This window comes from Hyperolius riggenbachi, chromosome 10, assembly GCF_040937935.1.
Source record: "Hyperolius riggenbachi isolate aHypRig1 chromosome 10, aHypRig1.pri, whole genome shotgun sequence".
Lineage (NCBI taxonomy): Eukaryota > Metazoa > Chordata > Amphibia > Anura > Hyperoliidae > Hyperolius > Hyperolius riggenbachi.
In genome coordinates this window covers 228,946,494-228,971,770 of record NC_090655.1, presented here as the reverse complement: position 1 = coordinate 228,971,770, position 25,277 = coordinate 228,946,494, and the positions used below count along the sequence as shown (strand labels likewise).

General features: G+C 44.2%; 1 protein-coding gene across 1 annotated transcript; it reads left to right on the top strand.

Moving 5' to 3' along the window:
* Nucleotides 1–1,615: 1,615 nt before the first annotated feature.
* On the top strand, nucleotides 1,616–23,691 carry LOC137536875 (zinc finger protein 271-like). The gene is made up of 5 exons (XM_068259058.1): nucleotides 1,616–1,709; nucleotides 15,539–15,607; nucleotides 15,729–15,799; nucleotides 16,527–16,917; nucleotides 20,397–23,691. Exons 1-5 carry the CDS (start codon nucleotides 1,616–1,618, stop codon nucleotides 22,193–22,195), a joined length of 2,424 nt encoding a protein of 807 aa, XP_068115159.1. The 3' UTR covers nucleotides 22,196–23,691.
* The last annotated feature ends 1,586 nt before the right edge of the window (nucleotides 23,692–25,277 follow it).

Here is a 25,277-nt window from a genome sequence, read left to right as displayed (position 1 = left end):
TAGATAGCGTAAATGTATAGAGGTATTTAAGCTGGTGATGGATTATATAGATGGGATATGACTAATAGTACGGCACCAGTGGTTCCCACAGGGAGCTGTACGACTAGGATCCCAGGTTCACACTATTTTGTTTAGTGAATTATCATGGTGTATGGTGGTAGTGATAGAGATATATGGAGTAGTAGACTGTTAAAGGGAAATGACAATATGAGAGACCCATGCGGGATTTACCTGGCTAGGGGCTCACTATTGATTGGATCCCTGGTTTACACCCTCTTATACACACACACGCTTGATATGCACATGGTACTATTTATTAAGATATAAATAAGGTAGATTAAAAGCACGTAGATAAGGCTTAGGGTATGAGCTTATGGAGGGGAAATGACTAAGAGTGCGTCACATGTATGTATTTTACAGTGGGGTCGCACGATTAAGGATCCCTCCTTAGGCTTTAGAGATGTATGTTGTTCACAATGGGGTCATATGATTAGGGACCCCTTAGGTCTATCCTTTATCTTTCTCCATCCATAAGTAATAGTATATGTAGGCTGTAAATTCCAGTATGGTATATTGAACTGTGGGGGAATTGGATGAAAAATTAGATATTCGTGATATGTGCAAGAAGTGCAGATAGGGAATTGTGCAATATGAATATTATAAAGGGTATATGAGGAGGTGCATATGTGCAGGGGAAAGCGATGTAATCTCTAGTTTGTATACCATTTTTATTGTAAAATTGTTTTATAAGGTTGATAACGCGGCTGTCTGTCTGTAAAGTGCGTCCACACGATCGCCTAGCAACAGGAGGGGCGGGATTGCGGGGATACGTGTGACGCACAGCGGTATATCTAAGGCTTGATGTCAGTACGTGACCAGCCCCTGAATGAGTCACTGAGACGAAACGCGTCGGGCGGAGCTTAGGAGCGCGCTGACGTCACCGGGACAGTATCGGCAGGATCGTGGAGACGCACTACCCTGTGTACCGCGGCCAGGGGAGGAGAGGTCTGTCACCTACTGCCTTTCTATTCTTTTAATAAAGCCTGGATTCATACTTGGATACACCGCCTGGACAGCGGAATTATATACTATAAGCGAAGTGCAAGTCGTGAGCTGGTGAGTGAATTCACGAGGGGGGCCGACCCATTGTATTCCCCAGGTGGTGGCACATCCCTCAGGAGTGCAGCACGAGGTGTCAGAATCTGTTAAAATAGCAGTGTTGGGCACTATGTGCGCACCTTTGTCCTCTTTATAGGGAGATCTTCATGCTGTATGCTATAAGCAGGATCTGACGCGCAACTGGTTTTGGATCTGAATAGTTTGGAGTGAGGTACTCTTGTTTGGTTGCGATCCCCTATATTTTTGGTGCTGTAATCCGTGGAGCGCAGTCTGATTTCGACTATATGTAGTATAAGGGAAAATAGAGTGAATGCATAATTTAGGCAGTCCCTTATATTACATAGAAATGGTAAAATCGGATAGAAAAAAAGATTTGATCATTAGTTACCTGACCAGTGGCCAACATTATACTGACCACAAGATGACACTGTCTGCAAAAGAAATCATGTTGGAAATAGCAGTACCACTTTTATCCACAGGGTGGTGATGTGATCACATGTATAATGTGTGGAACGCACAGACCGGAAGCTTGAGGTTAGTGAATTGCTATAGAGAGAAGACATTGAAGGGACTGGCTGGCAGCAGAAGAGGTAAAAATAACAAATACTTGCATTGTAAAATTGTATGTATGACGGCTGCTCGTATTCTCGGGTTACATCACAGAAGTGGCTGAACGTGGAGAAAATGTCTTAACACTTGACGTAATGCCACTGAAGATTGAGAGCTCAGGAGAGAGCAGTGTGGTGCCTCCAACATGTTACCGCCCCTTATATCTTCAGTCATTACTGCCCGAATGTATCCTGCAGCAATCATTACTGGCCCCTCCCCTTTCCCATCTTTCTTTCACATATATCCTTCTTTCCGGATAGAAGTATATGTAATGTTTTACTGAATAAAAGAGTTAATTTTATGCCCATTGTTTACATTGATATATTTATTATTTTCAGATGTTACTAATGATAATAATGAAAGGGACAGTGTGGGTTGTATTTGAAAGCTATGTCTCTTGCCCTCTTTGTGGTATGCATGGTTAGGACTGTGCTGGGGGCATGATTAGAGGTGTGTTAACGGCATGTATTAAAACTGACCTAACAAATGAGTTTCAGAGTTTACTGGTGGCTTACTCCAGCTCCCCATTGTCAGTGAGGTCTCTCGGTGTCCTATGGATCATGGCCCGTCTATGCGCCCATCACTGGGAGCATTCTGCGCATGGGCAGTTCTCGAAAGGATGAACTAGGGGAGCGCGATTGAGACAGACGCATGGAACAGATTATGCACAGTTGCGTACAACTCTCACCTGGGTCGCGCAGGTAAATGAAGCAGCAGCGAGAGATCAGTGGCGACCCAGAGGATGCAGACGGAACCTCATCGACTAAGGGGGGGGGGGGGGGGGGGGGGGGGAGGTGCTGGAGAAATCCCCAGGAAAGGTCATTAATTCATTTTCAGGTCAGTTCAGACAACCTTTAAATGTCCACCTTTCTTATTTCAAAAAGTTGGAAGGGTATGTTATATGGGAGACATGATGGCTGCACTTTTGTCCCTCCCCCACTCTATACATTGTTAGCCCTATAGATTGTTAGCACACACACCTTATTGTGTCCTTTTTGATCTTGCAACCCCAGCCATGACACCTCTCCCATGGACTAACTCAGACTTGAATTTCTGGGTCTCTGTAAATTCAAATGATCATGCATTTTATATCCCGTTCGCATGGACAACATTGTGCTATGTTGGATAACCGTTTGCTACCTCTCAGTCTGTCGCCCCTTTTTTACATTGTATATATCCCTATTTATTGTCCAGCACTGTGTAATATGTTGGTGATTTATAAATACAATAAATAATAATAAATAATTCTATGGTGACAAGAGAGCTGCACTTTTTTATATGGGACACACGATGGCTGCACTTGTTATATAGGACACATGATGGCTGCACTTGTTATACGGGACACACGACGGCTGCACTTGTTATATGGGGCACACGATGGCTGCACTTGTTATAGGGACACACGATGGCTGCACTTGTTGTATGGGACACACGATGGCTGCACTTGTTGTATGGGACACACGATGGCTGCACTTGTTATATGGGACACACGATGGCTGCACTTGTTATATGGGACACACGATGGCTGCACTTGTTATATGGGACACACGATGGCTGCACTTGTTATATGGGACACACGATGGCTGCACTTGTTATATGGGACACACGATGGCTGCACTTGTTATATGGGACACACAACGGCTGCACTTGTTATACGGGACACTCGACGGCTGCAGTTGTTATACGGGACACACGACCAGGGCTGTGGAGTCGGTACAAAATCTTCCGACTCTAACTCCTCAGTTAATTAAACCTCCGACTCCGGGTACCCAAAATGGCTCAGACTCCGACTCCTCGACTCTGACTTCTTAGTCTAATACTTACCAGGGCTGTGGATTTTGTACAAAGTCATCCAACTCCAACTTCCGACTCCTCGGGTTATGAAATAACCGACTCCAACTCCGAGTACCCAAAATTGCTCCAGCTCTGACTCCTCGATTCCGACTCCACAGCCCAGCACACAACGGCTGCACTTGTTATATGGGACACACGACTAGGGCTGTGGAGTCGGTACAAAAATCTTTCGACTCTGACTCCTCAGTTTATTAAACCACCGATTCCAACTCCGGGTACCCAAAATTGCTCCGACTCCAACTCAACAGCCCTGCACAAGACGGCTGCACTTGTTATATGGGACACACGACGGCTGCACTTGTTATATGGGACACACAACGGCTGCACTTGTTATATGGGACACACGACGGCTGCACTTGTTATATGGGACACACGACGGCTGCACTTGTTATATGGGACACACGACGGCTGCACTTGTTATATGGGACACACAACGGCTGCACTTGTTATATGGGACACACAACGGCTGCACTTGATATATGGGAAACATGACCGTTGCACTTGTTATATGAGACACATGACGGCTGCACTTATTATATGGGAAACATGACGGCTGCACTTATTATATAGGAAACATGATGGCTGCACTTATTATATAGGAAACATGATGGCTGCACTTGTTATATGGGAAACACGACGGCTGCAATTGTTATAAGGGACACACGACGGCTGCAATTGTTATAAGGGACACACGACGGCTGCACTTGTTATAAGGGACACACGACGGCTGCACTTGTTATATGGGACACACGACGGCTGCACTTGTTATATAGGACACACGACCAGGGCTGGGGAGTCGGTACAAAAATCTTCCGACTCCGACTCCTCAGTTTATTAAACCACCGATTCCAACTCCGGGTACCCAAAATTGCTCCGACTCCAACTCGACAGCCCTGCACAAGACGTCTGCACTTGTTATATGGGACACACGACGGCTGCACTTGTTATATAGGACACACGACGGCCGCACTTGTTATTTGGGACACACGACGGCTGCACTTATTATATGGGACACACGACAGCTGCACTTGTTATATGGGACACACGACGGCTGCACTTGTTATATGGGACACACGACGGCTGCACTTGTTATATGGGAAACATGACCGTTGCACTTGTTATATGAGACACATGACGGCTGCACTTATTATATGGGAAACATGACGGCTGCACTTATTATATGGGAAACATGACAGCTGCACTTGTTATATGGGAAACACGACGGCTGCACTTGTTATAAGGGACACACGACGGCTGCACTTGTTATAAGGGACACACGACAGCTGCACTTGTTATATGGGACACACGACGGCTGCACTTGTTACATGGGAGAAATGTCTGGCTGTATTTTTTGTATGAGATGCAGGAAAAGACTACAATGGAAGTGAAGTAGTGAAGTGGTGAGATGTACATTTATATGGTCTACTCACCCGGATTCAAAACACTGAGACTAGGAAACCAGTTTCCTAAAATGCTTTTTTACTAAATGGTATTGGTACTACCTAAAATATAACTTTTATTTAGTTGTAATAAATTATACACAGGCCATACAACCACCACCAAAACATATAATGTGAGGGGGATGATATAACAATCACTTAACCAGAGAGCTATGAAAACTGCTTCTGAACAATATATCAGAGCACTTATATATGTATAAATAGTGAGGATGTAAGGAAAAACAACCTTAATAGGCAGTCATCCAATTACCGATCAAATAATCAATAATTAGTTATAGTCCATCTGGCACTAAGCACACATTGGTCTAGTAATTACATAGTGGTGCACATATCCAGAGTTATTTAGAAATGTAGGATACAGCTGTGCTAACATGATATTACCCCAATAATGCTCCCAATCACCCCCTTAAACAAAAACATCACCCCACATAATTCAACATGTTTCGACATAAATATAATACAGTCTTATTCAGGAAAAAGGATGTTGCGCTGAGTTATTATCAGGGCTGTGGAGTCGGTACAAAAATCTTCCGACTCCAACTCCGACTCCGCAGTTTATGAAACCACGACTCCGACTCCGGGTAACCAAAATGGCCCCGACTCCTCGACTCCGACTCCTTAGTCTAATACTTAACAGGGCTGTGGATTTTGTAGAAAAATGATCCGACTCCGACTCCTCAGTTTATGAAACCACGACTCCGACTCTGGGTGCCCAAAATTGCCGCGACTCCGACTCCAACTCCGACTCCACAGCCCTGGTTATTATGGATGGCGAATATAGACACCGCCCATTAGAATGATGTATGGTTCATGTGCAGAGACTGGGACATTTGGATTGTAGATGTGTTGTGGAACTAACACCTCCTGTGTTTCTGGGTGAGGGTGCTGATCGTGTGTAGGCGATTTGATTTGCAGCATATGCACTTGACTATAAGTGAGAAGCATGTTATATGGCGAGATGCTAGGTTGATGAATAGCAAGATATATGCATTAGGTGGTTTCACGATTTATGAGACTCATGGGGGATGTGAGAGGTTAAAGGTGACTGCATATACCTATAGGTTCTTAGGAAATGAGGGACTATGAGGCCTCTTTTTCACGGAGTGTTGATAGGCAGTCTCAAACTCTAAGGGCTGGAACCCACAGGAGCGCTTTTGGCAGCGTTTTGGCAGCACTGCGATACGCTAGCAGTTTGCCAAGACGCTGGGCTAATGTTAATGGATGGGGCAACTTCCACAGGAGCGTTTGCGTTTCCCAGAAACGCAAACGAAGGACCTGCAGCATTTTGGGAGCGTTAGCGCTTCAATGTAAAGTATTGAAACGCTAGCAGAAACGCTCAGCAAAACCTAAACTGAGCGGTTTTGCTAGCGTTTTGCGGTTCAGCACACTGTAACAAAATTAAAAATAATTCACAGGACCAATCAGGATAAAAATGCAAAACGCTACACACCCGCTGGGCAAAAAAATACAATGTTGCAAAACACGACCAAAAACGCACATGAATCCGCTTGCAAACCGCTCAGACAAAACGCTAGCGGTTGCGTTTTGCGTTTGCTGATTTCAGTGGGTTCCAGGCCTAACAAGTGCTCACTGCTGCCTGGTTACTGATTGCTTCTGCCTGGTAACAGCTCAACAGTCCAACAGTCCGTGGAAAAGAGGCCTTCTTGCTGGGATTTGGGATGTTTGTTGATATACAACACCCCACCTTACATCTGGATCCCTCCCTTTCAATGGGCTCTATTCTCAAAGACTTCCCGCATGCGGTAAAGTACATGCGGGAAGTTTGCGACCAAAATACCGTCAAGTTGACATTCTCAAAATGTTCCGCATGCGGAAAAAGTGCGGTAAAAGTGCGAGATTCATGCGGAAAAATTTCCGCAAAAGTCTGTATTTTCCGCAAAAAAAGATAAATTCTCAAAAATGTTCAGGCGCATCATTTCGTCGTTAATTACCGATTTTTTTTTTTTTATCACCTACAAGTAGTAGGTGATATATTCCGCATCCCATTGACTGTAGTGAAGTCTGGAGGCTTAAGGGCTGTGCTTGCTGCACTTTAACTTTTTTTTTTAAAAACACTTTTTAATGCGATCTTTTTACCGCATGATTCCCGCATGAATAATAGCTGTTTCCGCATCTTTTTTCCCGCATGCGGAAAATATTAGTGAATGTGGAAAAAATGCGGGGTTTACCGCTGGCGGAAATATAGCGGTAAAATTTTGCGGAAATGTTGGCTCTTTGTGAATAGAGCCCATTGACATTGGGCTCTATTCTCAAAGACTTCCCGCATGCGGTAAAGTACATACGGGAAGTTTGCACCCAAAATACCGTCAAGTTTGCATTCTCTAAATTTTCCGCATGTTTTTCCCGCATGCGGAAAACTTTCCACAAAAGTCGGTATTTTCCGCAATAAAAGATCAATTCTCAAAAATGTTCAGGCGCATCATTTCGTCGTTAATTACCGATTTTTTTTATCACCTACAAGTAGTAGATGATATATTCCGCATCCCATTGACTTTAATGAAGTCTGGAGGCTTAAGGGCTGTGCTTGCTGAACATTTAATTTTTTTTTTTAAACACTTTTTCATGCGACCTTTTTACCGCATGATTCCCGCATGAATAATGGCTGTTTCCGCATCTTTTTTCCCGCATGCGGCAAACATGCGGAAAATATTAGTGAATGTGGAAAAAATGCAGGGTTTACCGCTGGCGGAAATATAGCGGTAAAATTTTGCGGAACTTTTGGCAAACATGCGGAAAATGTTAGTGAATGCTGAAAAAATGCGGAGTTTACCGCTGGCGGGAATTTAGCGGTAAAATTTTGCGGTACTTTTGGCTCTTTGAGAATAGAGCCCAATGGGCTCTATTCTCAAAGACTTCCCGCATGCGGTAAAGTACATGCGGGAAGTTTGCACCCAAAATACCGTCAAGTTTGAATTTTCTAACTTTTCCGCATGTTTTTCCCGCATGTGGAAAAAGTGTGGTAAAAGTGCGGGATTCATGCGGAAAAATTTCCGCAAAAGTCGGTATTTTCCACAATAAAAGATCAATTCTCAAAAAAGTTCAGGCGCAGCATTTCGCCGTTAATTACCGTTTTTTTATCACCTACAAGTAGTAGGTGATATATTCCGCATCCTATTGACTTTAATGAAGTCTGGAGGCTTAAGGGCTGTGCTTGCTGGACTTTAACTTTTTTTTTTAAACACTTTTTCATGCGACCTTTTTACCGCATAATTCCTGCATGTATAATGGCTGTTTCCGCATCTTTTTTCCCGCATGCGGCAAACATGCGGAAAATATTAGTGAATGTGGAAAAAATGCAGGGTTTACCGCTGGCGGAAATATAGCGGTAAAATTTTGCGGAACTTTTGGCTCTTTGAGAATAGAGCCCAATGTGGTCTACTCAGGTGTAAATTAAATAGGAGGTGTGACCAATTAACCAATTTGGGCGGAGTACTTGTCTATATATGTTCCTCTGTGAGCCATTTTCAGGTTGGCTCTGACTTGGGCAATGCCTTATATCACTGCACCTTTTTTATTTTCTTGATGAAGACTGTGTTATATTTATGTTGAAACATGTCCAATTATGGGTGATGTTTTTGTTTAAGGGGGTGATTGGGAGCATTATTGGGGTAATATCATGTTAGCACAGTTGTATCCTACATTTCTCCATAACTCTGGATATGTGCACTGCTATGTAATTACTAGACCAATATGTGCTTAGTGCCAGATGGACTATAACTAATTGATTATTTGATCAGTAATTGGATGACTGCCTGTTAAGGTTGTCTTTCCTCACATCCTCACTATTTATACATATATAAGTGCTCTGATATATTGTTCAGAAGCAGTTTTCATAGTCCTCTGTTTAAGGGATTGTTATATCATACCCCCCCCTCACATTATATGTTTTGGGGGTTGGTTGTACAGGCTGTGTATATTTCATTATATCTGAATAAAAGTTATAGTTGAGGTAGTACCAATACTATTTAGGAAGGGCTTTTTAGGAGACTAGTTTCCTGGTCTCAGTGTTTAGCTGTCATATACCCAATCCTACTTAGTGGAGTGTTTTTTTGTACTCACCAGATTTGGTTTCTCTACTTTCCATAACTAACACCCACTCGGGTCTCTGATGTTTGCTGTTCTCCCAACTGCCTTGAGTGAAATAGTTGTGGTGAGGGACAGATTGAATAGCTTGTCAACACAAGGCCAATGCGGAGTATGTCAGCTGGGAATGGGTTAAGTGGACAGGACAGGTAGTAGAATAAAATGTGAGGCAAATTTAGGGCTGGTTCAGACGGACGCTTGCGGAGCGTTTACCGCAAGCGTTTGGAACGTCGCGGTAAACGCTCCCATTCAAGTGAGTGGGAGCGTTTACACCAAGCTTTTGCGCGTGGTTACACGATTTTCGCTAGCGTTCGAGCTGCCCCTGGAAGCAACATGTAGCTTCCAGGGGGCGGCCAACCGCGATGGCTAATATCCCCCTAGGGGAAGAAACGCGACCGCACCGTACACGCGATGCGAAGGCTACTGAAAGCCTCACCGCGCAGCCGCCGCAACGCCCCCAGACGCGACGCCACGCAGACGTCCATCTGAACCAGCCCTTAACCAGACTTAAGGTGCGTACACATGCACTACTTCCGCCAACGGATCGTTCAGAAACAGCCTTATCAGTCTGCTGACAGCGCGTACAGATGTGCTACTGTCGGCTGAACGTCCGCACGGCGGGAGGGTCTGACGGACCCGTCGTTGGCGGAAGTAGTGCGTGTGTATGCACCTTAAAGCCTGGTACACATCATGCAATTTTCACTTCACATCCTATTCGAATGAGTGATCAGATTGATATGTAGATCTGACATTGATTAGCTATATAAGACAGCAAGCGTACACGTGTATGTGATTTTTTTTTATTTATTTTTTTTTCCGATTGGCTTTTGATCAAAATGACTTGAAAGAACATACACACAGGAACAATGGGCAGTATATTTTGTCCAGTATTATCCAGCATGTCCAAACTGCTTTAGATTGAAAAGGATTGATTTTGAGCTTGGGATCGGTCGCTGGCAATCAGTAGGCTGTATATTCTTTTTACCCAATCAGATCAGGGTTCGAATCTCAGCTCTTTTTTGTTCAGTAAACCAACATCTATTCAGTAGGAGACCTTGGGCAAGACTCCTTTAACCTCCTGAGCGATAATCCCGAGCTGAGCTCGGGGTATGTCGCCCAGGAGGAGTTCTCAGGCTCTGGTGGGACAATTTGCATATTTTTTTTTTGTTACATGCAGCTAGCACTTTGCTAGCTGCGTGTAACTTCCTTCCACTCGCCGCCGATCCGCCGCTACCCGCCATGCCGCGCAGCCCCTCCCCGACCCCTTGCGCAGCCTGGCCAATCAGTGCCAGGCAGTGCTGAGGGGTGGATCGGAACTCCCTCTGACGTCACGACGTCCATGACGTCGGTGACGTCATCCCGCCCCATCGCCATGGCGACCGGGGAAGCCCGGCAGGAAATCCCGTTCTGAACGGGATTTCCTGCTTACTCTGATCGCCGAAGGTGATCGGAGTGGGTGGGGGAATGCCGCTGCGCTGCGGCTATCATGTAGCGAGCCCTGGGCTCGCTACATGATTTAAAAATTTTAAAAAATAGTGCTGCGCCACCTCCTGGGCTATATAATTGTATCGCCCAGAGGGTTAAAGGGAACCTGAGATGGGGATATAAAGAAAAAATATACATACCTGGGGCTTCCTCCGGCCTAATCGCTCAATTGCCTCCAACTCCTGGATCTTCTGCAATTGACCTCGGAAAGTCCTCCGGTCCAGGGCCAACTGCACATGCGCGTCGAGGCCACACGCGCCCTTCCTCGTCTTGCTCTCATGCAGGTGCAGTGCAATCCCAGTGACAGGAGCAAGATGAAGCATGTGCAGCCCAGACTGCGCCTGCGCCAAATGGCCCTGACTGAACAACTTCCTGGGGCCAACTGCAGACGAACCAGACAGCAACTGAGAACGACTAGGGAGCGATCAGGCTGGAGGAAGCCCCAGGTAGGTATATTTCTTCTTTATATCCTCATCTCCGGTTCCCTTTAACACTGCTACTGCCTATAGAGCGCACCCTAGTGGCTGCAGCTCTGGCACTTTGAGTCCACCAGGAGAAAAGCACAAAATAAATGTTATTTGTTTTGTCTAATTTGCATGGCAGTGTATTGCCAGTATTTTACACATCAGCTATGGTAATCCATACTTAGTGATGCTATGTTAATGCATTGTTTATCTCAACCTCATTTTAAATCCTATGCAATCAAAGGAGAATTTTTTGCTAGTAACATGCAATTAGCTACGCTACTGGCCCTTTTACAACCAACGGACCAAAAACAAGTGTGCTATTAGTTCAGGTTGGAGTGCGCATATGATGTCTCCCACAATGCATCATTGCTGAATATGCAAATCATCCGTTGTCCCTGTAAGCTAACCACACCTCCAGAACTGCTGGAATGCAATGATGTGTCAGCTTGGGAATTGTACAGAGCCACAATAATCCAACATGCATATAAACTGTTTCGTATTGGTTGATCCTCATCAGTGCATGGCATGGATTACTAAGATGGCAAACTTTTGTTTTGCTTAAAGAGACACTGAAGCGGAAAAAAAAATATGATATAATGAATTGGTTGTGTACTATGAATAATTACTAGAAGATTAGCTGCAAAGAAAATATTCTCATATTTTTATTTTCAGGTATATAGTGTTTTTTCTAACATTGCATCACTCTATAATATGTGCACATTACACAACACTCAGCATTCAAAATGAGTCTTTCAGAGCAGTCTGTGAAGTAATGACCTCTCCTCTAGCAGAGAAAAAGTAAACAGTTAATTTACAGTTGAGATAATAAAAGTCAGATAACAGCCCTCTCCACGACTAAACTTAGTCGGAGAGTTAATGGCTTGTTTGCATAGAGATAACAACTAGAGTTTCTCAACTCTTCCTGTACTGGAAACAATTAGACGGATGTATCTGATCTTAATGTTTTATTTCTTAGCTGTACTACGCATACAAATCATAATATCATCATTTTTTTTTCGCTTCAGTGTCTCTTTAACATTTTAGTAAAAGGGATTTTTGGTCCTTATGCTAGGAACACACGATGCATATTTTTTTCGGTACATTTTTTGTTGGCTTGATTTTTGATTCGTTTTTCCGTTCAATTTCTCGATCGATTCTCTTATCTTTTCTTATCAATTTCCATTCACTTCTATGAGAAATCCACCAGAAAGACGATGGAAAAAAGATCGGGCATGACGGAAATGATTTATAGAACCATCTAACACAAAATTGTATGGTGTGTTCTTAGCATTACACCCTGCTAGGAGTTCTGGTTCACCATGAGCTTGCTAGTCTGTAACTGTTTGTTTATTTTATGCTGGGCATACACGGCTCGATTTTGCCGCTCAATTCTCCCGTCTAATCAATTCCCCGCTCGATCCCTCAGTCAATCCTCTTCTGCTCGTTTTTCTTATCTTTTTGCATTCACTTCAATCCGGAATCGAGTGGCAACATGATCAGGCGCGGGATCGCACATGTCGGAAATTATCTATCGAGCCATCTTAATGGCTCAAAATCGAGCCGTGTATTCCCAGCATGCTTGTGGATATTCCTGGCAAGCAGCCACTAGTCAGCTTCACACAACTGATAAGGAGCCCTCAGTGAAGGACTTTGGACTGCACTGTGTGTCAGGGAGATAAGGAATAGCTTAGTGACTGGCTCCAAGTAGCCACACCCTCTCCTGTGCCCGTTTACTCCATTTCCTGTGCAGCACTGTGCAATGAATCCTGCTGAGACTAAACTGCTTTCACTGAAACAAGAGCATAGCTCACTAATCCCCATCCCTCCTCTCTTCCGCTGCTGGAGAGGATGACATGAGGAGGTTATCAGAAGTCCCTGGACAGCAGAAGCAGTGACGGATCTACACCCTTGCTGCTCAACCTCCATCACCCAGAGTCATACACGGCCCCCTGCAATTCATGGGAGGTCCTCAATGAGTTTTCTTTGTAGTTCAAGAATAAGGTTATATTCATCTGTTATGCTGTGTACTCACAATGGGCTCTATTCTCAAAGAGCCAAAATTACCGCTAAATTTCCGCCAGTGGTAAACTCCGCATTTTTTCAGCATTCACTAACATTTTCCGCTTGTTTTCCGCATGCAGTAAAAAAGATGCGGAAACAGCCATTATTCATGCGGTAAAAAGGTTGCATGAAAAGTCCAGCAAGCACAGCCCTTAACCTCTTGACGACCAGCTAACGCCGATTGGCGTAAACTGGTCGTCTGCGGGTTTCCATGGAAACAGCCGCTCGTTCAAGCGGCCTTTCCATGTCCGTTCACAGAGGGTGTCTCCGTGAACAGCCGGAGAGCCGCCGATCGCGGCTCGCCAGCAAAATGTAAACACGCGGGGAAGATATCCCCACTGTTTACATCATACGGCGCAGCAGCGCTGTAGGGAAGATCGGCGATCCCCGGCCTCTGATTGGCCGGGGATCACCGGCATATGATAGGCTGAAGCCTATCCTTCAATGCGCAGGACGGATATCCGTCCTGCGCAGCCCAGGAAGGAAGAGGGAGGGAGCACAGAAAACGATGCGGAGGGGGGCTTTGAAGAGCCCCCCTCACAAAGCGCAGCAAGCCGGCGGCAATCAGACCCCCCCAGCAGGACATCCCCCTAGTGGGGAAAAAAGGGGGGAAGTCTGATCGCCCTGGCATAATACTGATCTGTGCTGCGGGCTGGAGAGCCCACGCAGCACAGATCAGGCAAATCACCCCTGGTCGGCAAGTGGTTAAGCCTCCACACTTTATTAAAGTCAATGGGATGCGGAATATATCACCTACCACTTGTAGGTGATAAAAAATCGGTAAATTACAACGAAATGATGCGCCTGAACAGTTTTGAGAATTGATTTTTTTTTTTGCTGAAAATACCGACTTTTGCGGAAATTTTTCCGCATGAATCCCGCACTTTTACCGCACTTTTTCCGCATGCGGAAAAAACATGCGGAACATTTTGAGAATGTCAACTTGGCGGTGTTTTGGTCGCAAACTTCCCGCATGTACTTTACCGCATGCGGGAAGTCTTTGAGAATAGAGCCCAATGCAATTTCCAGTGCGATCGGTGGGTAATCTGACAGGAAGTTGCATTGTGTGTTCATGTCGAAACTGCTTTCAATCAATAACTGGATCGATTTACCCATGCTAACTTCAGAAAATCGACCCCGTTATCAAACAGGAGCAGATTGGACATAATGGAAAATAGTCTGATTCCATTAGATGGATCAGGAAATGGCATCATGTGTACCCATAATTACAACAGCTCTACAGCACAGTCATATCTGTCATTGGGCTTGATTCAATAACGTTATCGTGCTCACACAGTGCGAGTTAATTGTAGCGCATGCATGCTACGCGTGGTCCTGGCAGTGTAGCATGCACACTTAAGCCTTGTGTAAAAGTTGTAAATGTTGCGTGATGTACTTGTAGTGCGGCAGCGATACTTCACTAGCATGGCCGCTACTACGTATATTAGCATAGTAACGGCCACACTAGTGCAGTACCACATGTACCACATATGCAGCACAGTGGCGTAGTGGTTGGTGCTCTCGCCTTGCAGTGCTGGGTCCCCAGTTTGAATCCCAGCCAGATCTGCAAGAAGTTTGTATGTTCTCCCCGTGTCTGTGTGGGTTTCCTCCGGGTACTCCAGTTTCCTCCTACATCCCAAAAACATACAGATAAGTTAATTGGCTTCCCCCTAAATTGGCCATAGACTATGATACCAGGGCTGTGGAGGGCTAGTTACTTTGGTCTATGTAGTCCTGAGTGTTACTTTTTTATTTTAAAGGCACAGTTACTGAACTGAGGAAGCGGCTGTCAAGTGTAAATATTAAAAACTTTTATTTTATTCCAATCTCCACAATCTTCTTTGTCCAGATCGCAGCATCCACAAGGTAGAATACCTGCTAAATGTTTGTAGTGGATAATACCATATATATATTTATTCTACATCGGGCACCTCCAGTTAGATATAGTACTGCATATACCCCTATCTAGGGGGGATTGGCCCTGGGAAGACTCAGTACCGTAAATCCTTTTTTATTTTTGGAGCAGCTACCATCAACATACTGACCAAACCGAGTGGAGATGGTAATTCTCCACAAGCGTAAACGAATGGTTGTTTCATACAGCAACTAACTGCTATGAGTAATATATATACCATTATTGTTTCCCTTTTCCTGGTAATCTAACAATATTGTGCCAGATTGGGCTCCAGGTCTCCCTGTGTTTTTTTTTTCCACAAGTCTGCATTCATGCTGAGTTAGACACAGAACATTTATATGCACTGCTTTCAGTAAGAGGTGAACAATGCTGAGAATCCTGGAAGGATATTTGCAGGTGACTGTCATAGTATGCGCCAGGTTTGTGAAATATGTCTGGATGTTCTCATCTGTTTCTCTGTACAGGAGTGGCTGGACACAAGGACCTCTCTGAGGACACCATGATGGAGAACCATCCAGCGCTCACATCACCGGGTAAGAGAAGACTATCAGTTCTTGTAAAGGAGAGAGTAGTACGTAGTGTCCACCATGATCCCCATCATCTGATAAACTCATAGAGACAATGTAATCAGTTAATGTGTGTGTTTTCTTCCAGAGAGATGCGGAAGTTCTCCCTGTTCTTCAGACTTTACATGGGAAGATCACACCGCCCTTCACCATTATCAGGTAGATAGAACTGAGTGCGTAAACCTCAAAGAGACTGTACATACGTGTTAAGGTGCCGATACATCAAATGATATATGAGCAGATCAACCATGAGACTTTCTCGATTTGATCGCAAAGAAATCTGTTGCCTGCCAATACACTGCAGGCTGATTCTCGGTCAGTTTTAACATGAAATCTCTCGGAAATCGGCCTTGCAATGCCACATCCACCACCTTGCAGCCCCCCCAGGTTAAAATGGGCCCCATGCTGTATACTGACTATCTGTCGGTGTCCTCCGCTTGCTCCTGGCTCTGTCCTCATACATGCGCACCACGTGATTGCCGGCGTAACGTAGGCACACATGTGACGTCACAGACGCACCCACGTATACGCCGGCAACCACGTGGGGCGTGTGTATGTGGACGGGAGGATGGAGCCTGGACCATTGGCGCACACTGACAGGTAAAGAATACAGTACAGGGCACCTTTTAAACTGGGGGGACAACGCTTGGGGTTCCGTAGCACTCACCACTTGTCCTGTTATCGCATACTATTGCTGCCGAACACAAGATCCAACATGCTGGCCCTACATTTTGCAGCATGTTTGATTAATACATGCAACCACTTTCGGCCCGAAATTGGGTCGCATCGTCGATCAGGCATGCAAGTCATCTGATGTATGCCCACCTTTAACATTTTGAATATATAATTGTGTTTTTGGGTTTGGGTTTTTTTGGGTGTCTTTTAGTGTGAAGATGAGTTTGGTATAAAAGTTGAGATTAAAGAAGAAGAAGAGGGGTATTTGAACTGTGACCAGCAGTCTAGGGAGGCAAATAAACAGGAAGAAGAAGAGCTCTATGTGAAGAGTGAGCAGCAGTCTGTGAAGGAGAGAGACCTCACAGAGACAATTAAAGATGAAGAAGAAGAGACGTATGTGAGGAGGGGTGATCTGCAATCTATGGAGGAGAGAGACATGATAAAGATAGTTAAAAAGGAGGAAGAAAAGACATATGTGAGGAGTGATCAGCTGTCCACAGAGGAGAGTGACATGCTGGGAACAATAAAAGAGGAAGAAGAAGAGACAGAAAAGAGTGAAATTAGAATTATTAAAGTTGAGGAATCTATAAATCTCAATCCAGGTAAGGAATTAACACTGTGGGCTCGATTCACAAAGCGGTGCTAACCCAGTTAGAGACTTTAGGCATGATAACCATTGCACCACGCTGGTGAAAAGCCAGTTTAGGTGTGATAAGTTTAGGCATGATAAGTTTAGATAAGTTTAAATCGCTTGCAAAGTCCCGCACGCAAAGCAGCGCCATTAAACTTTATACGAAGTGCACCAGACTTTGCTAGCGTAAAACTTTTGATCAGCTGTGCACTGCGGTGCTAACCCAGTTGGCGCTTAAACTTATCACACCTAAACTTATCACACCTAAACTTATCACACCTAAACTTATCACACCTAAACTTATCATGCCTAAACTGAGTTTAGGAATGATTAAGGGCTTTTCATCAGCGTGCTAACTGTTAGCACCGCTTTGTGAATCAGGCCCTAAATGCACAATGATTTCACGTTTTGTATTTTTTTTCTGTGAGTCTATAAGATAAGCAGACAAGATATGAGCAAAGGTGAGACTGAATTATGAATCTGGTATATTTTTGCAACTATTAACATTGAAATAATTGCCGCTATTGAACATACGGATTTCAGATGAATGGACAAATTACTTTGAGGAGCACTAGAGGTGTGATGGGTGTTCTGGGACTATATAGTGAGGCTATAATGAAGTTATAAGCATAGTCTGCAACTAATGTGTGTGTCATATTTTTCTTCGCACATGACATTTCACGCTGTTGTTAAAGCATACCCAGGCTAGACTCCCACTACAGATGGAGGAGACAAAGAAAAATATTATTATTTATTGTGTTTATAAAGCGCTAACATATTATGCAGCGCTGTACAATAGATAAATGCAGTTAACATAACCGTTATAACCTACAGGGGGCACAGAACAAGAAATAGGATCATGCAGTGTGGTCTTTGGTATCAATATTTCGTCTTTGGTAAAAATGGATCAAGTCGGTTTTAGCCTGTGAGATGGGTTCCCAACAGTGAGGATACATGATCAAGCTGAAGACGCTAGTGGGGGAGGGCCCTGACAGAGGCTTGTTGAAATCTAAAGGATGAAGGTAGAGACACAGGACGTGTGTCAGTTGAAAGTATGCCCAGCAGAACATGTTATGGTAATAAGGTGTAGGCAAGCATGAAAAGGTGAGTTTTGTGGGGTCATTTGAAGGAATTAAAGTTTGGGCCATGTATGATGAATGATGCCAGTGAGTTCCAAAGATAATCAAAAATATTCAGACCTATTTTAGTCTAAATAGCACACAAGATGTCTCCCCTATGTTGGTGTGGGAGGCTCATAAGCTTGTGATTAGGGGGTTGCTAATACAAGAAGGGAGTAGACATAAGAAGGGAAGGGCTATAAACAGGGAATATTGAACACCTAGAGAAACAAGATAATAAATCATTGACGGAGGCTGCTGTATTGAGTAAAAGGAAATAAATATGGCAGCCTCCACATACCTCTCACTTCAGGTTCCCTTTACGATTCCATGGTGCACTAATAGTAAATACAATCTCCTGTGCATGTTATGCAAAAAGCCAAAGGTGCATGATGCTAGATCAAGAGTAGACATATACATAAATAAATGTTACATAGTACAGGAAGTGCATGGTGCAAGGGCGCAGCCTGAGGTGAGTATACATCCTTGCATTTTGTAAAATAATCACTTTGAGGTTGATTCACTATAACAAATAGCGTGCCTTATCAGAGTTAACATGCCTTATCAAAGTAGAGTAGCGAGCGCTATGAACTTATCCCTGCTAATTGGCAATGACGAGAGCTCCACTCGTCCTGCCCTGAGCCCCTGCGGGTCTAATCACTTTAAAGAACCTAATACCTGCACTTTGATTGGCACAATAGGCTGCCTGTCACTTGACAGGCAGCCTATTGGGCCAATCAAAGTGCGGGGATAATGTCCTTTAAAGTGATTGGACCTGCAGGGGTTCAGGGCAGGAGGAGTGGAGCTCTCGTTATTGCCAATTAGCAGACATAATTTCGTAGCGCTTGCCATGCTACTCTGATGAGTTACATTAACTCTGATAAAGCACACCAACTCTTATAATAATAATAATCCGAACATTTGTATAGCGATTTTCTCCTGTCGGACTCAAAGCGCTCAAGAGCTGCGGTCACTGGGACACGCTCAAGAGGCCACCCTGCAGTGTTAGGGAGTCTTGCCTTGAACTCCTTACTGAATAGGTACTTGACCTAGCCAGGATTCGAACCCTGCTCTCCCATGTCAAAGGCAGTGCCCTTAACCAGTACAATATCCAGCCACCACTTTATAAGGCATGTTAATTCTGATAAGGGCTCTTTCACATTAGGGCAGATTTTCTGCGTTTCAACGCAAAGGATAAAGTTTGCGTTACCCAAGGTGAAATGAAAGTCCATAGACTTTCATTTTAGCTTTCACATATAACGCAGCCTTTTTGTGCGTTGCGTTCCACTGCACCCAGGCGCAGTTTTTTGGCCAACGCTAGCTTTATGCGTTACAATGTTAGTCAATGTAAAACGCACACTATGCGCGTTTTTAATCCGTTAACGCAGGCAATCAGTCCCAGAATGCAACAGAGGAACAATGTAGAAAGTTGACAACTAAAAGAAAAAAAAATTACCTGCGTTTTTCTATGTGCAGTAACGCATTGAAAACGGATTAAAAACGCACACTCACTGCAGTGCAACGCATATCAAAACGCAGTAAAAGGCATACAACAAAACGTATGCTTTGAGCGTTCTCCAACGCAAGCTCTGATGTGAAAGAGCCCTCAGGCACGCTATTTGTTGTAGTGAATCAACCACTGTGTAATTTAAAGTGAACCTGAGATGAAAATAAACTGAAGAGATAAAAAATTATATTTATCCTCCTACTCCAAAAAATGCCTTTTTTTTTTAGCATCCCAGGGTTTTATTTATATTTAGACATTTACAAAGTAGGTTGAATGTTTTATGGTCTCTAATCAGTGGCAGCCTATTAAGTGTCCCAGAGTTATAAAAAAGGTTAATAGTTCATGTATTTTATCTCTCCCTGCCCTCAGAAGCTGTATGCTGCCAGGAAAACATTTATGGCTGTAATTTGCTTATTAGTGAAGTTAACTAGATTTCCCACAAGGTACCGAGAAGACAGCAGCTGTCACTTCCATGCCTAGAAATTAACTCTTTCAGGCAGCAAAATAAAACATGTAAAACAGTCTGGTTATTTGTTTTGTATTGTACATACACATGTTTATCTCCTCATGTCACATATCGCCTCGGGTACACTTTATAACACTTCATAAACCAAGCACTTTTATAGTGTTTGTGTGCTGTATAGTGCAGAGTGCACAGTGTAAGAGCTGCTGTCATTTTACCCTCAGTGAAACCTGTTCCTAACAAATGAATGGGAGACACTTCACACAATATCCATTATATTTGGGCTTCAGACCAACATAATTGACACAAAACTGTGTAATAGCAGATTGAATGTATTTTTAATGTCATTCTTTTCTGAACAGATGGACACCGTTTCGGGAACATGTCAGAGGGACACCTTCTGGAAGATAGTGGCGTCACGCAGACTCCTCAAGGAATTATCGCCACTCCTGGGAACACAAATGTCATGCCTGGCCCAGCTGGTAAACCAGATCCCTGTGAACATGAGGAATCTTCTGCTGAATCACATCCTGTTACCCCAAATATCCAGTCATTATTTACCAGCACTGACAGGTCACATGACTGGCATAAAGCTCAGGCTCCTCCCATTAGCTCTCATGCTATAAGAGACGTAGTAGGTCAGATATTTCCATGTTCCGATTGTGGTAAATGTTTTACAATTCATAACGACTTCCTTACACACCAGAAAACTCACACAAGGGATCGCCCTTTTTCATGTGCAGAGTGTGGGAAGGCCTTCCGTCAAAAGAGAAGCTTTTTTACACATCAGAAAATTCATACAGGCGAACGTCCATTTGCATGTTCGGACTGTGGGAAGGCCTTCCGCCAGAAACGCAGCCTCCTTAGACACGAGAGAACTCATACAGGCGAGTACACTTTTTCGTGTTCAGAGTGTGGGAAAGGTTTCAGTGAGAAGGGGGATCTTGTTAAACACCAGAGAGGCCACACAGGTGAGCGACCTTTTCAGTGTTCAGAGTGTGGGAAAGGTTTCATTCAGAAAGGGGATCTTATTAAACACCTGAGAATTCACACAGGTGAATGCTCCTATTCATGTCTGGAGTGTGGAAAATCTTTTATGTATAAAAGAAGACTGGTCAAACACCAGCTGTGTCATACAGGCCAGTACCCTTTTTCATGTTCAGAGTGTGGGAAAGGGTTCCTTAAAAAAAGAGAACTTGTTAAACACGAGAAAAGCCACACAGGTAGACGAGTGTTTTCCTGTTCTGAATGTGGGAAATCTTTTCTTGATAAAAGAAGCATTGTTAAACACCAGCTGAGTCACACAGGGGATTACCCTTTTTCATGCTCTCAGTGTGGGAAAGGCTTCATACGTGAAGGAGACTTTGTTAACCACCAGACAAGTCACACGGGTGAACGTCCTTTCTCTTGTGCAGAGTGTGGGAAAGCCTTCCGCCTGAAAGCAAGCCTTGTTGCTCATCAGAGAATTCACACTGCAGAGCGCCCTTTCTCATGTTCAGAGTGTGGGAAAACTTTTTTCCGGAAGGGAGATCTTCTTAAACACTTCAGTTGTCACACGGGTGAGTATCCCTTTCCATGTTTAGATTGTGGGAAGGGTTTCACGTCTAATGCTGATCTTCTTAAACACTCGAGGTGTCACACAGGTGAGCGTCCTTTTTCATGTTCAGAGTGTGGGAAAAGTTTTGCTCAGAAAGGAGAACTTCTTAATCACAAGATAAGACACACAGGCGAGTATCCCTTTACATGCTCAGAGTGTGGGAAAGGATTCATTCAGAAAGGAGACTTTGTTAGACACCAGAGAAGTCACACAGGGGAGCGTCCCTATTCTTGTTCAGATTGTGGGAAAGGTTTCATGTATAAACAGTCCCTTATAATGCACAAGAGAACTCACAGTAAGGACCATCTTTTTACATGTTCAGAGTGTGGAAAAGGTTTCAGTCGTTGCCAGTTTCTTCGCAGACACCAGAAAATTCACACCGGTGATCGGCCGTTCTCCTGTTCAGACTGTGGGAAAAATTTCATTCATAAACAAGCCCTTCTTGTGCATCAGAGAACTCACAAAGGCGAGCGTCCTTTTTCATGCTCACAGTGCGGAAAAACTTTTACACAGAAAGGAAATTTGATTTCCCATCAAGAGAGAAATGCCCATTTCTCAGAATGAATATGGGTGCTTGGCATAATCCTTAACATTTATCTGAACTGACATAAGACATGTGTACATAGTGTACTACTCCTTCTGATTACTTGTCTAAGGTCCCTTTCTTATTTATTTCTTCCATTGCAAAGGTTAAAAAAACTGATTTTGTCTATGCAAATGAGGCTGTCACACAACAGTCAACTGCAGCCTGGACTCCACTGAAAACTAAGCAAAAACTGCATTTCCACTTGTGCGGTGCGGAATCGCCGGGAAATCATGCATGCGGGTGCGATTTTGCATTTGTTTTTCCCGCGATTTCGCATAGGGTAGTAGGTGGGCGATTTTAACCATGTCACTGCCTGTGTAAGTTAACATTACCTCCTATGCGAAATCGCGGGGAAAAACGCATGCCAAAACTGCATGCGATTTCCCTATTAGATACATTGTATGCAATTCGCTTAGCGGTGTGCGCTGAGCGAATTCTGACGGCTCTGCCGTGCAGATTTTCCCCGCACACAAAGACGCTCTGCACAACGCACAAGTGGAAACAGGCCCATCCACTTGTATTGGCTATGCGAATCCGCATGCGGACAACGCATGCGGATTCGCTATAGTGGAAATGAGCCCTGAAACACATCTAATAAGACAGGACTGTAAACTTCAAACAACTATTATTTCTTTTGTTTCTCAGCTGAAAAAAATCAGATTTTACTTCACACTGTCATGGCTGCTATTTAAAATTCAGTGGACTTGATTCACTAACGATAGCTCAGCGTAACAACAACAACAACAAATAACATTTGTAAAGCACTGTTCTCCCGTAGGACTCAAAGCGCATAAGCATGGCTCAGACCATCGTGGTACAGAGGAAGAATTTTATAAGTCCGGAAATGCCAGGCTAAACAGGTGTCTTTTCAGTCTGGATTTGAATAGCTCCAGGGTTGGTGCTGTCTTTACTGGCTGTGGCAGGGAGTTCCAAAGAGCAGGGGCAGCATGACAGAAGGCTCTGTCTCCAGATTTCTTGAGGTGCACTTTGGGAGTGACCAAGTTTATAGAACTTGCTGATCTGAGGTTGTGAGAGGTGTGGTGCAGCTTCAGCAAGTCCTTCATGTATCCAGGGCCCAGATTGTGCAGGGATTTGAATGTCAGCAGTCCCATCTTGAAGAGTATTCTCAAGCTACTGGTAGACAGTGCAGTGAGCGAAGGATCGGTGTAATGTGACAGTGGCGAGGCTGGTTTGTTAGCAATCTGGCAGCAGCATTCTGCACTAATTGCAGGCGACGCAGGTCCTTTTTGGGGAGGCCAGCATAAAGGGCATTGCAGTAGTCCAGCCGTGATGTGATGAAGGCGTGAATTAGGGTTGGAAGATCCTCTGGGGGAATCAGATGTTTAATCTTTGCAATGTTCTTCAGATGAAAGTAGGAAGGTTTAAGTACAGATGTTAAGCGCAAGTTAGCTACTGTTCGGCGCCCTAGTGATTCATCATGCCTTAATGGGGGCTCCCTGTACGATATGCGCGCTAGTGGCAGCAAAGCATGCTTAATCAGGCTCAGTCAAGGGAGAGAGCACTTAGGGCACGCTATGCTGCTGTGTTGCAGCATAACAAATGCTGGTAACATAACGTCCGCTCTACTCCTCCTGCCCTGAGCCCCTTCAGGTCCAGTCACATTAAATGACATGATCCCCACACTCTGATTGGCCCATTAGGCTGTCTGTTACTTGATAACACTTGACAGACAGCCTTTTGGGCCAATCAGAGTGCAGGGATCACGTCCTTTAATGTGACTGGACCTGAAGGGGCTCCGGGGAGGAGGAGTAGAGCAGACGTTAAAGGAGAACTGTATTGATAAGAGTATGGAGGCTGCCATATTTATTTCCATTTACACAATACCAGTTGCCTGACTGTCCTGCCGATCTACTTGGCTGCAGTAGTGTCTGGATAACACCAGAAACAAGCATGCAGCTAATCTTGTCAGATCTTACAATAATGTTAGAAACACCTGATTTGTTGCATGCTGGTTCAGGGTCTATGGCTAAAAGTATTAGAGGCAGAGGACCAGCAGGGCTACCAGGCAACTGGTATTGTTTAAAATTAAATAAATATGGCAGCCTCCATATCACTCTCACTTCAGTTGTCCTTTAAGTTACGAGCGTTCGCTATGCAGCTTAGCATGCGCCGAGTGCACGTTTCCCTGACTGAGCCTGATTACGCACGCTCTGCTGCCACTAGTGCGTGTAGCGTGCAGGGAGACAGAATTAAGGCACGCTGATTCACTAGCGCGAGTTACAGTAGCTAACTCGCACTGTTACGCTGTGCTATCGCTAGTGAGCCCGGTATTAGATATTTAGCACTTAACTTCCCTGGCGTTCAATTTCCCCAGGATTTTTGTGCAAAAAGTGATCCAATTAATTTTTATTAACTTTTTTTTTTCCTGTAACTTGCCAAAATGTGTCAAGCAAGGGTCTAGTATACAGTGCAGGAGAATATTGACGTGGATGCACATCAATACCGCTCGCAGCATGTTTTGTATTGACGTGCATAACCGACAATACCGCCACGGAGGTTACACTGAAAATAAAAATATGAGACTCCAGTAAAGTTTTGTTTACCATTCGCACTACATATACTTACAGTAAAGTTTTGTTTACCATTCGCACTACATATACAATCAAGTATCTTATAGATGCACTTTCAGTTGAGGTTTGTTTTAAAGCAGCAGTACACTTTGCAATAGACAGCGCTCTTCCATCGACGGTGCTGACATATTGTATTATTTTATAGGATCAACTTTTCTGTCAGATGGAAATGTTATGATAGAGGTGAGGAGTTTCTTAGAGGTCAGTTCATCTTCTCTCCCTGTCACATGCAGGGTCACAGAGAGGCCCCACCCACAGACAGCCCTCCAGAGAGGCCCCACCTACAGACAGCCCTCCAGCCCCCACATACAGGACCACCAGTTGAAAAGACCCCTCCGCCCACAGACACCTTTGTTGGGAATTAGGGTTGGTTGTTGCTTAGAGTAATAACTCATGCACAGGAGAGCTGTGTCGCCTATTTTATTAGATATTACAGTTTAAAGTACATCGTAACTGAGTGGGATATGGA